This window comes from Somniosus microcephalus, chromosome 9 (assembly GCF_052327205.1).
Source record: "Somniosus microcephalus isolate GS21.2 chromosome 9, FLI_Smic_1.0, whole genome shotgun sequence".
In the NCBI taxonomy this organism is placed as follows: Eukaryota; Metazoa; Chordata; class Chondrichthyes; order Squaliformes; family Somniosidae; genus Somniosus; species Somniosus microcephalus.
Window position 1 is genome coordinate 177,548,449 of NC_140995.1, and position 12,559 is coordinate 177,561,007.

A 12,559-nucleotide genomic window follows, 5' to 3' on the forward strand; every position below is an offset into this window, starting at 1 on the left:
TATTGGAATCTATAATTAAGGACAGAGTGACTGAGCACTTAAAGAAATTTGAACTGAATAGAGAGAGCCAACATGGATTTGTAAAGGGTAAGTCGTGCCTCATAAACCTAATTGAATTATCTGAGAAAGTAACTAAAGTAGTAGACAGGGGAATGTCTTTGGATGTAGTTTACATGGACTTCCAGAAGGCATTCGATAAGGCTCCAAGTAAAAGACAGTTAGCTAAAATTAAAGCTCATGGAATTGAAGGCAAATTATTGACCTGGCTAGGAGATTGGTTAGGCAGTAGAAGACAGAGAGTAGGAATAATGGGTATGTACTTCAATTGGAAGGAAGTGACTAGTGGTGTCCCATAAGGATCTGTGCTGGGGCATCAACTATTCACTATATTTATTAATGACCTTGGATAACACAACATAGAGCCATATATCTAAGTTTGCCAATGACACAAAGATTGTGATATAGTAAGTAGTGTAGACAGGAGCATAAAATTACAAAGAGACATAAAGACTTGCATTTATATAATGCATTTCATGACCTCAGGACGTCCCAAAGTGCTTTACAGCCAATGAAGTACTTTTGAAGTGTAGTTATTAAATGAGTGGGTAAAACTGTGAGGTCGTCTATTCTGGACCAAAAAAGGATAGATCCGTGTATTTTTTAAATGGTGAAAAGCTAGGAACAGTGGAGGTCTGAAGATATATTGGGGTCCATGTACGCAGATCACTAAAATGTAGTGTTCATGTACAAAAAATAATCAAAAGGGCTAATGGAATGTTAGACATTATGGGGGGGAAATTCGATTGCTTTGCGCCTCCCGTTAGCGCCCTAAGAGGGAGCTAACGGGGCGCAAAGCAACTAGTGCCCGGTCATTAAAAGTAGCACGACTCAATTTTTCCCCCTATATCTAGAGGGCTAGAATATAAAGGGGAGGAAGTTTTGCTACAGCTGTACAAAGCCCTGGTTAGATCGCATCTGGAGTACTGTGTACAGTTCTGGATATATTGGCCTTGGAAGGATTGAGTGCAGACTCACCAGAATGTAGTCAGGCTCCAAGGATTAAATTATGAGGAGAGATTACATAAACAAGGCTTGTATTGCCTGGAATATAGAAGGTTAAGCAGTGATTTGAGTGAGGTTTTTAGGATTTTGAAAATAATTGATAGGGTAGAGAGAGAGAAACTTTTTCCACTGGTAGGGGAGTCTAGGACAAGGGGACATAACCTTGAAATCAGAGCCAGGCCATTCAGGAGAGAAGTCAGGAAATACTTCTTCACGCAAAGGGTGGCAGAAGTGTGGAACTCTCTCCCACAACAAGCAGTAGCTGCTAGCTCAATTAATAATTTTAATTAGAGATCGACAGATTTTTGCTAGCCAAGAGTATTAAGAGATATGGGGGGAGAAATTGGGTGAGTAGCACCACCTGTTAGCGCCTAAAGAGGCAGTCAGTGGCTGTAGCGCCACTGGCTGCGTCTCCGGCGATATTCAGTAGGGGCGCTAATGGTGGCGTTAGGCATTTGCGCTGCGCCACCACCGATGACGTCATCGGTGTGCGCAGCGCCCCATTCGTGCCCCGTTCGCGATATTTGGTAGCGAACGGCGCAGTTGCGCCGCTCGCTACCCGCGCCCGGTTCACGGGGCCTTACTGTGCCGGCAGCGGCGCAAGTTAAGGTGGAGGTACGGGGCGGCCGCTTTTTCGGCGGCCGCCTGCCAGCACCTCCGTCCCCGGCCTCCTAACCCCCCCCGCCCCCCCCCCCCCCCCGCGGCATTGCCGGCTGTTTCCCGAGAGCCCGGCACTTCTCCTTGGTGCCGGGCTCATTTGCCGGCACTCGCGAGCGGGGATCGCGCTGTTGCAGGCACCTCCCCCTTAACAGTGGGAGGAAGGCCTGCAGTACCACAGCGTGCCGTGCCGCAGCATGTGGCGCTGCGGCACGTTGCGCTGCGATAATCAGTTTCAGCGCCCTAAGAGGGACGCGGAGCGCCTCGAGCCTCGCCCCGTCTCCCTCAAGGGCACTGAAACTGAATTTCTGGCGATCGGTATCACTCCGATCGCTGCGCTAAATCCTGCGCTCAGGCGACTTTTGCGCCACTTTGGCGCCCCAACCCAATTTCTAGGCCATGGAGCCAAGGCGGGTGGATGGAGTTAGGATACAGATCAGCATGATCTCATTGAATGGTGGAACAGGCTTGAGGGGCTGAATGGCCTACTCCCATTCCTATGAAGCTGTGCTTTGAGTATGGGTCAGCCAGACCTCAAGCACCTCGTTGTTCCAATTTGCAAAATACTGTATGCTTGACTGACTGACTGTCTCAGAGTAGGAATTTCTCTGAACATTTCACTTAAAGCTCTTCACAGGCATCAGAGAGGAGATTATCATCTCATCTGTTTTGGTTAGTTCAAAAGGTTATCCACTGTGCCTCTCAGTTTCCCAGCTCAATGTTATTAACAAATACTAAAGTGTGAAGATTTTTTTTTTAATAAAGTCTATAAAGTACTAACATATTGAACTTTTACAGTGTTGAAATACCTTTTGTTCATTTAAGATTTTACAGGCAGTAATTAATATGCCTCCAAACATTGCTGCATTCCTACATTATACTACATTATGAGAAACCCTTCATATTTATTGTCATTATTTAAAAAAATGATTAATGTATGTTTGTATTGTGAAACTATATATACACAACACTTAGTTTGACACCAAACAGTAATTCAGCATGACATAGGAAACATCTCTAGAGTGCAGGTGAAGTATAACTATTTATCGCAAGTACAAGTTTCTGAAATGAATCCAACAAAGACTCGTCAGTAGTGATATTCTTGCACTGCTGATAGCAGTGAGAATGGGTGCACCTCATAGTCCCCAGTCAAGAGTGTGTTTACTTTATAGCGGTGCACTTCCTGATAGAATTTCAACTGTGTCTTTAAATCTGTTTCCTAAAAGCCACGCACTATTGAGCAATAATTTACAAGTGGGACTTATTTTTCAAATAATAAATACAGCGGATGAACTTTGCTGAACTCAAATTTACATTAACCCAACCATAATTGCCCTTCTATAAATGTTATGCTACATTACTGTCAGCTGTCCATTTATCTCACAGATTTAGGATTGTCAATGATGCATACATGCCAACCTTGAAAACTGACGAAACAAAAAAAAGAGCATTTTAATAGTGCCTTTCACAACCTCAGGATGCCCCAAAGTGCTTCACAGCCAATTAATTATTTTGGAAGTGTAGTAATGTAGGCAAAGAATCTGACAGTCCCCCAAAACCTGACAGACCATAAACAGCCCTAAAGGCCTTCTGACATGTGAAAACAAGGACTTGGGCTGAAAGTACGTGGACAGGGGTTTTTCATAACTTAAGCTGCCGATATGCTCAACATTCCATCACTTTCATGCACGAGACAAAACCTAAAGTACACAAAAGCGCAGTTTGCAGCAATGGTAGATTCAGAACTTACTGAAGGGAAATATGAACACTGAAGCAGTGAGGTTTATTTTCCAGAGGGACCTGTGTACATTTCCAGAAAAGTACATATTTTTGCACTTTATTCAGTGCATTTTCTAACTTTTGGAGCCTACTGTAATTCTATCTTTCAAGCCAAAAATAAATTTATCCTGGAAGGGTTATAGATATTTTAAGTATGGAAAAAAAAAGCATTTCTTCCAACTTCAAAACACATTCACAGGATCCAGTAAATCTTACCCCAGATGCATCATGTTAAATTGTGAATGGAAATCTTTCCAACCCATACCTACAATAATCCCAAGGAGCAGTGCATTTTAAATGCAGTCAACAAAATGGCTCATTATTGGATCTGTCCCTGTCCTTGATCCCACAGCAGGTGGAGATTACATGAATTAAGGGTATGCTGATTTAACTATTTTAAATAAACAACTGTTCTGATCCAAACAGTGCAGGCTCTCTCCTTGCTTACTGTATGGTAACAAAGTGACCTCCACCACAAGCATGTGAACAAACTGAAAACTGTTTCCAACGTTACAGAACATAAATGGGCATTATAACTCACCTACAAACGGGCCAACTGTCCACAGCATACAGCATATTAATGCACTGTAACAACATCCTACATATGGGAATCTCACTGTAATTCTTTAAATTATTCATCACTATTCCAAACCTACAGCTTCTTCTTTTCCAAACCTTGGCAATTCTGCAAGTAAAGTGACAGCAGTGCTTAAATAAAACCAGTTAAGATATTCACAGCAGGAACAACTTTTTAAATCCAAAAATGCTTCTGCAACTAGTCTTGAAGAACTTATCCTTCATATAATGCTCCAAAAAGTTTTTTGAGGAATTCTTTTTCAGTTGCATTTTACCTGTAATTGAAACTCTCAGAAACCATCAGCTCATCTAAAAAAAAATTGCCAGAAGTTTATGCACAATTAACAGTGGTCGCGAGTAACATCTGGTTGATTGATTGATTGCTTTTTACAGCTTTCAGTCCACCATTCCACAAATTTGATTGGCTGATACTGAGACTTTCCAATCCCATCCTGATTTTTCTTATAAAAAGCTGACACATGGGCTGAAAAAATGACTGTCAGTTTAAAAAGCTGATGGCTGGCATATGTGATAAGGATCCATCTACTGAAAACAGGAAGAATTCCAAATTCAGCTATTGTATATATTTATATATATATAATAAAACAGATAGCAAGAATGAGTTCAAGACTGGAATCGAAACTTGGGGTTCATCTGATGTTTACATTGTTCATTTTGCACATTTAATTTGACATTCTGCGAATTCTTGGATTAGATTACTACCTAATAATTCACTTTTTGCTATTATTATTCCATTCACGTGAATGATCTATCTTGCAGGGAATAAAATTACCAATTTTTTGCATAAATTTCCAGATTCTTACATAGACAAATTTAGACCATAACTAGTAACCACAGGAAAATGTTTGTATCTATTTAGCACAAGGTCATGTTTTTAAAATAAATGAATTGCCACTCTCTCTCTCTTTCTCACACACACACACTTATCTCTCTCAGTTTCTCTTTGATCTTTAGTTTCTCCCCTTTTTTGATTATATGGGAAATGTGAGTACACAGATCATAATATGTAAAGCTTCAAAACTGAGAGTTGCGCCATAAATTATGTCATCTCCGGTGTCATTGTAAATCAATCGTGCTGCCATTTCCTGATCTTATTTTTATTATTTACTTAAATTATCCTTCTTATTTTTTTTCTTGAGGAGGGGAACGCACTGCAGTGAGTGTGACATGGGATGCAGAACTGTGATTTATGAGTTTTAATTACATTTTCCTTTTTCTTTGACATTTGTTTACCTTTGACCCTTAGGGGTCGTTCTAATTTCCTGTTATAATGTAATGAATTGGGCAATAAATATCCCACCAGTCATTGCTGTTGCTGATAGTATAATGTTAACTGGTTGCATCCATTAATGTATATGTAGTTTATTTTGCACACACGCTTCAACCTGAGACCAGTGTGCACTAACCTGGTCTGGCCTGCTCTGACTGCACTGTAAACAGACAGCTATGAGATGTAACTCATTAATACCTGGAGTGAACTGGACTAGGATTACCCCAGGCACAAGTATAACTGAGCCTCACAAGCTAGTGAATATTGCTTACAAAGTATTTTTATTTAACTGTGACTTCGTTTAGTGTAGATTTTTTTTTTAATTACTTATTTTTTTATAAGAAATCAAACTATTATCTGAACTGCCAGTATCAAAATTAGCCACGGGCTTCAATTATTTTAATTTTTGTTACTTAATTTAAGAGCAGCAAACAGTCTGTTCTCGTACTGCTTCTCAACTTGTACTCCACGCAGAGCCTATCATTTTGTTCGCCAAATTGCCAAAGGCAAAAAAAAAAATTGTTTCCAAACATATTTGTTGGATTCACTAAGATGCAGCGAGGCCAAGAAAAACCAACAGGTGGTAGTATCAAGAGGAAGCATCCTGTTTCTTTGATACCTTATTTAGATGTGGTTTAAGTAATTTCTGTGGCTTAACTGAACTGCATATAGTTATTTATTTAACTAACTTAAACCTTTTTACACTAATGAATGTGTAGGGTAGAGAAAAAAGGACCTCCAATGACATAAGTTTGCTGTGCTTGATATTTACTTGTATTTCTTTCCTGCAATTTCTCAGTCAATGTTTTAAATGTATCCAGTTGATTATTCATCTGTCACTTACTTTTCTTGAATTTGCACCATTAGCAAGCTTGATGAGTTAATGATTCACAGTTGTTTTACTTTTGGTTGCACTGAAGCCATGTGTTTTTTTTCTGGGTAATTAATTGTGCCAAACAAGCTGTTATTCTACCACAATGCCCAGTTATGGGGCATTTCACATTTTACATTACCTGGAAATGTATTTATTTAACACCTTCCATCAATTTTTTGTATGATTGCGAGTTATATGAATAAATATATTAGTATATACAGGCAAGTAATAAAATGTTACTGAAACCTCAAACTAAATGTGATTCTGACTTTCCCTCTTCAGGAGACACCATGACTATTTTAAACACTGCAGACTGGTTGCTGGGTTGCAGCACCCCCTCCTCTGCAACAAGTATGACAGATTATGGTACAGTGCATGTGCGTGTTGGTGTGGAATATGAGTGCAGTGCTTCTGTCTTCCTCATTCTCTGAATGCTTAAACAATTTATAAAATTGTGGTAAACAGATAAACAATAGCAATTGCCATGTAACTTGATAGTGGCAGAATATTTATGGATTTTGCTTAGAATTGAACCTGTTGCCATTCTGATCACCTACCCACTATTACATTTTGAAGTAAGCTAGATTAGGTATTCCTTCTTTGCTGTGGCCCATATCTATCCCGTAATGCTGCAGTAACAGTGACATCATGCATTCACCCAGGACCAGAGAACATAGTTAAAGCATTTGAGAAAAGACAGCAGTGTGTTTAATTTGGATACTCTTATGCAATTAAGCAGATGATGTGTATGACTAGAAAGCGCTCAGGAAGTGGGGATGTTGGAGCATCATGGAGTAAAAAGACCTGTGCTCTTGCCCACCATTCCTCAAACATTTTCTAATTTCAGCAATATAACTGGGGAGGTTCAGGCTGATGTTTCATTATTCCATATTTCAGTGTGTTCCCAAGAATAGGCAAAGATCAACAACAAAAACTTGCATTTATTTAGTGCCTTTAACATAGTAAAACATCCCAAAGCGCTTCACAGGAGCGTTATCAAACAAAATTTGACACCAAGCCACATAGAGAGAAATTAGGGCAGATGACCAAAAGCTTGGTCAAAGAGGTAGGTTTTAAGAAATGTCTTTAAGGAAAAAAGAGAGGTAGCGAGGCGGAGAGATTTAGGGATGGAATTCCAGAGCTTAGGGCCTTGGCAGTTGAAGGCACGGCCACCAATGGTGGAGCAATTAAAATCAGGGCTGCTCAAGAGGCCAGAATTAGGGGAGTGCAGTTATCTCGGGGGGTGGGGGGGGGGTGGTGGGCTGGAGGAGATTACAGGGATAGGGATGGCGAGGCCATGGAGGGATTTGAAATCATAGCACTTGACAAAAGTTAGTGGGTAACACTGTTTATTGACTGAATAATTTCCATATTATTACCTTGTCTTCATAAGATGCCCAGATAAAAATATATATCCCAGATCTTTAGAACAACATAAAAAAATATTGTAAATGAAAATAATCCCATGTCTCAACTGTGAGAATTTCTGCAATAAAAACTTTTCCAATACATATTGTGTTGCATAATGTACATTTTGCAATTAAATTATTTCAAAATTAGGATATTATTGCAACTTGTCTTGTACAAGTATTTATGGAGATTGAATTTTCTATCTGCATGGTTTTTGAATTTTGAGCACTGATTTGACTAGGGGATGAAAATTGGCTTACACCGTTCGCAAACTGGGCGTAGGGAACAGGTAGGCCTGGAATATTGGGCCTCGAGCCTCATTTTAATAATACCGGCGAGCTGCGGGTGCCTATCGCCCATCCCCAGGCAGCCCACCAGCAAACTGAGGATGAATGTCAGGTCGCTTTGATGCTGGCAGCTGCCCTCAGGTAGGTCATGGGATGGAGTGGGGGGGGGGGGGCCGGGCGGGTGTAGTGATCAGGAGGGGGGTGAGCGGGGGCCAGCAGTAGTGCTAAGGAACTGGGAGGAGCACTCCTGCCTCATCCTGGCTTCACACTAAGGTAAGTTTAAAAAAACGTTTACAGCCAAAAACATACCCGTGCTTTGGCGGCCTCCAGCAGTTCCTTTTAACACTAGGCCGCTGAATAACTAAAAACTAGTGGGAGATGAACATGTTCAAGGGGCCTAACGCCTATTTTAGGCTGATGCCAAGGACGCTTCTACAGTCCCACAGCCAAATTGACATGTTTCCAATGCTGTTCATATGCAGGAGGTTGGCCCGTCAAATTGACCCTCATTCCACATGCAACGAGGTCCAATTTCGCACTCTAGATCCCTTGGGGGAAAAATTCAGCATTGCCCCATTTGGGGTGCCATTATCGGCCGTGCACAAAGTTTAGCGCCTGGCGCTAATTATCGCCTCCGACGGCAAACTTGGCTTTTATTGCCCTTGGAGGTGATTGGAGCACTAAATCAGGCACTTCACACCTGTCTTAAGGCGCAAAGGCTGAGGAGCGAGGCGCTAACACAGAGCGTGGGCGAAGCAAGGAAGGGCAAATCAAAATGAACCTGCAAAGTGCTGCTCAGTACCCAAAACCCCTTCACACAGCATTGAATCTCTCCAGAAGTCTCTCCCTCTCTCTCTCTCTCTCTCAGAAGCCGTGGTGCAAAAATGTCACCAACAAAAAAAGGCAGGAAGCGGTCACCTTTAAATAGGGCTCCCCCAGTCCCTTTCTGACTGCAAAACGCTCCCCTCAACCTGTCGTTGCTAGCGGCAGGCGGTAAGGCAGGGGGCGCCACTCAATATCCGGTTCTGGGCGCTACCGGGGCGTTGCGCACTCGACTGACATCACGATCTGCCGGCGCAGGAGATCATGGCAGTAGTGTTTAGTGCCGCCGCAAAATGTCTAGTTAATTTCACGAGCGGTGCAAATATCGCCGCGCCCGGGCGCTAGTTGCTTTGCGCCCAGGCGCTAGTTGCTTTATGCCCCATTAGCGCCCTCTTAAGGCGCTAACGGGAGGCGCAAACAACTGAATTTTTCCCCCCTTGTATTTAATTTTATTGGCATCATATTTGACCCTGAAATGAGCTTCCGGCCACATATCTGCACCATAACTAAGACCGCCTGTTTCCACCTCCATAGCATCGCCCGTCTCTGCCACGCCTCTGCTCATCTGCTGCTGAAACTCTCATCCATGCCTTTATTACCTCTAGACGTGATTATTTCAACACATTCCTGGCTGGCCTCACACGTTCTACCCTACGTAAAATTGAGGTAATCCAAACCTCAGCTGCCAGTGTCCTAACTCGCACCAAGTCCCGCTAACCCATCACCCCTGTGCTCGCTGGCCTACACAGGCTCCCAGTTAAGCAACGCCTTGATTTTAAAATTCTCATCCTTGTTTTCAAATCCCTCCATGGCCTCGCCCCTCCCTATCTATCTAATTTCCTCCAGCCCCACAACCCCCCCAAGATATCTGCGCTCCTCTAATTCTGCCCTCTTGAGCAGTCCCGATTTTTTAATCACTCAGCCATTGGTGGCCGTGCTTTCAGCTGCCTAGGCCCTAAGCTCTGGAATTCCCTCCCAAAATCTCTCCACCTCTCTATCTCTCTTTCCTCTTTTAAGACTTAAAACTTACATCTTTGACCAAGCTTTTGGTCATCTGCCCTAATTTCTCCTTATGTGGCTCGGTGTCAGATTTTGTTGTATGACACTTCTGTGAAGCACCTTGGGATGTTTCACGACGTGCTATATAAATACTTGTTGTTGTTGTTATGTGCATATGAATACTTTGGATCTGGTTTTCAGCGCGTTGGGGATTTAATTTGTGCCAAACATGCAACAGTTGTCCTTTCATTGAACTATTTGAGCAGTGGTATGTAGATATTAGAATTGTGCATTGTTACAGGACACCAGTGTTACTGCCTGTGTGAGGAGCATTACAATGACACCGTCAAGGTTTAAGTACAGTACGGGAAAAGCAACAAATATTAAAATTTACTATTTTTAATTAGTATCACATGTTTTGAAAATAAATTGGGCTCAATCTTCAAAGTCTGTACTTATAGGAGTAGGATTTCCCCACGGGACACTTATCCTCCATTTACAGTTTTGGCAATACAGTACCGTGATAGCACAGTATTTTAAAAGAGGTGGTATACCTGAATGCTATGATTCTGGTTTTCTCCCAACACTATCTTGTGTTGAAAGCAAAAATGCAGCTTTCAAAATGCAGATCAAGTATCCTATGACTTGATACCTGCAACTTAGGGTCTGCCATGTCTGAGATTTTGTGCCCAGTGATAACAATTACCTTTTTTATGATATAAGCCACCTGAGATCACATAGGTAGGAATGTTCATTCTCCTGCCTCTTGTGAAATGCCTGACCAATCCATAGAAATAAATAGAAATTACAACACAGGAACAGCTTGTTGGACCCAACCACTCCATGTTGTTGTTTCTTCGATGTGAGCAGTAATCCTGATCTGTGTGCTCGCCCTGTTCCCATATCCCTTAATACTCCTTTCCTTCAGCCAACTATCTAACCTATTCTTAAATGTTGACATTGCCTCGGCTTCAATCACTAACTCTGGTAATGTATTCCACAGCCTCACAACTACCTGTGTAAATAAAAATTCTCCTGCGCTCTGCTCTAAATCTCTTATAATTTATCTTGTATCTGTGTCCCCCTTAATCGAGACCCCTCAATCACTGGTATAGACTAATGCATATAAACTAAAACGAATAGATTTCTTTACAAGTAAAATAATATACAGAATCAGTCAGACACAACAAGAAATTAAAAGTACAATATTTATAGCAATAAACATAGAAAGGGTTAAAATAGCTTTTTTTTTTACACAAATAATCTAAGATTTTTGGATGAAACAGACTTTCATAGATTTTCCTGATGTGATATCAAACATAAATGACATAATTCCTAGTGAACCTAATTTCTGGTAAACCTCACACTGAGAAAAGTCACCAGTATATATTTCAGACCAAAGGTCACTGATTAAACAGCTGCCAATCAACCAAGATCAAAGACATAATAGTGAGAAATGTTTGCATTCCATGCTAACAAGCAGGTGTTAATAGTTGAGACATCAACCGGCTTCCTGTCAGACATATTCTTTAATAGTCCAGCCATTAATGTGTTTTTCCCCGCAGTCTGTGGCCTTTCATACATTATTATTTCAAAGTGAGGCTGCCCTAACCAGAAAGCAGTCATTGAACTAATCAATTTCTGAATATGGGCAATGGCATCAACAAAGAAGCGGGTGGCCAAATCATGGAGCTGACCAGATCCATCCAAATACAATATACAATATTTGGATTGATCTGGTCAGCTCCATGTATTGGCCACCCACACCCCAAATAATCAAATAAAGTTAAGTGAGAAATGACCAATTTAAAAATGTTTATTATTTCTCAGTACTGCACTGAACATAAGAACATAAGAAGTAGGAGCAGGAGTAGGCCATACGGCCCCTCAGGCCTGCTCCGCCATTCAATAGGATCATGGCTGATCCGAACCTAGACTCACGTCCACTTCCCTGCCTGCTCCCCGTAACCCCTAATTCCCTTATCAGCTAGGAAACTGTCTATCTCCGTTTTAAATTTATTTAATGTCACAGCTTCCACAGCTCTCTGAGGTAGCAAATTCCATAGATTTACTACCCTCTGAGTGAAGAAGTTTCTCCTCATCTCAGTTTTGAAACGGCAGCCCCTTATTCTAAGATTATGCCCCCTAGTTCTAGTCTCACCCATCAGTGGAAACATCCTCCCCGCATCCACCCGATCAAGCCCCCTCACAATCTTATATGTTTCGATAAGATCGCCTCTCATTCTTCTGAATTCCAATGAGTAGAGGCCCAACCTCCTCAATCTTTCCTCATAAGTCAACCCCCTCATCTCTGTGGATTGAAGGCGCGCACACCGCATGCCATATTACAACCTTCAGTGCCGTTTGTCAGGCGCCGGGAACTGGGCATCAGAAACGATCCTTGCACCAGAACAGTTAAGCCCGAGGCACACCCGATCTTGGGCCTCAGGCCTCATTTACATGAGACCAGCAAGCTGTAAATGTCTACTAGTTATCCCCAGGCAACTTACCGGCAAAGAGGATTTACATTTTGGGCCACGCTGTTGCCATCAGTTAGGTCCGGGGTGGGGGGTGAGGGGGGGGATCAATCAAGAGAGAAGGGGGCAACCGGAAGAGGGGGGGAGCAATTGGGTGCGAGTGGGGCAACTGGGGAGTGGGTGGTAAGTGTTCGGTTGGGATGGGGAAGCAATCAGTAGGGAGGGGACTGAGCGGGCCTTTGGCACTGCAATCGATCTGGAAAGAGCACTTCTCCTCCTGGCTCCTCATTCAGGCAAGTATTTTTATAAAAACCTAACTTTTTGG

At 42.1% G+C, this 12,559-nt stretch overlaps 1 protein-coding gene across 26 annotated transcripts in view; it reads left to right on the forward strand.

Moving 5' to 3' along the window:
* The window catches only part of eya4 (EYA transcriptional coactivator and phosphatase 4), a 496,999-nt gene that overhangs the window by 349,856 nt on the left and 134,584 nt on the right, over positions 1-12,559 (forward strand). For 14 of the 26 annotated variants that reach the window (XR_015079577.1, XR_015079576.1, XM_085997581.1 and 11 more), the window contains one exon: positions 6,522-6,605. The exons of 6 other annotated variants lie outside the window; for them this stretch is intronic. Coding sequence is in view for 18 of the 20 variants with exons in the window: in XM_085997581.1 (XP_085853707.1) it covers positions 6,522-6,605 (84 nt within the window). In the remaining 2 variants the exon portion in view is untranslated. The remainder of the gene's footprint in view (positions 1-6,521; positions 6,606-12,559) is intronic. 6 more of the 26 variants (XM_085997603.1, XM_085997582.1, XM_085997586.1 and 3 more) reach the window with 1 other exon arrangement.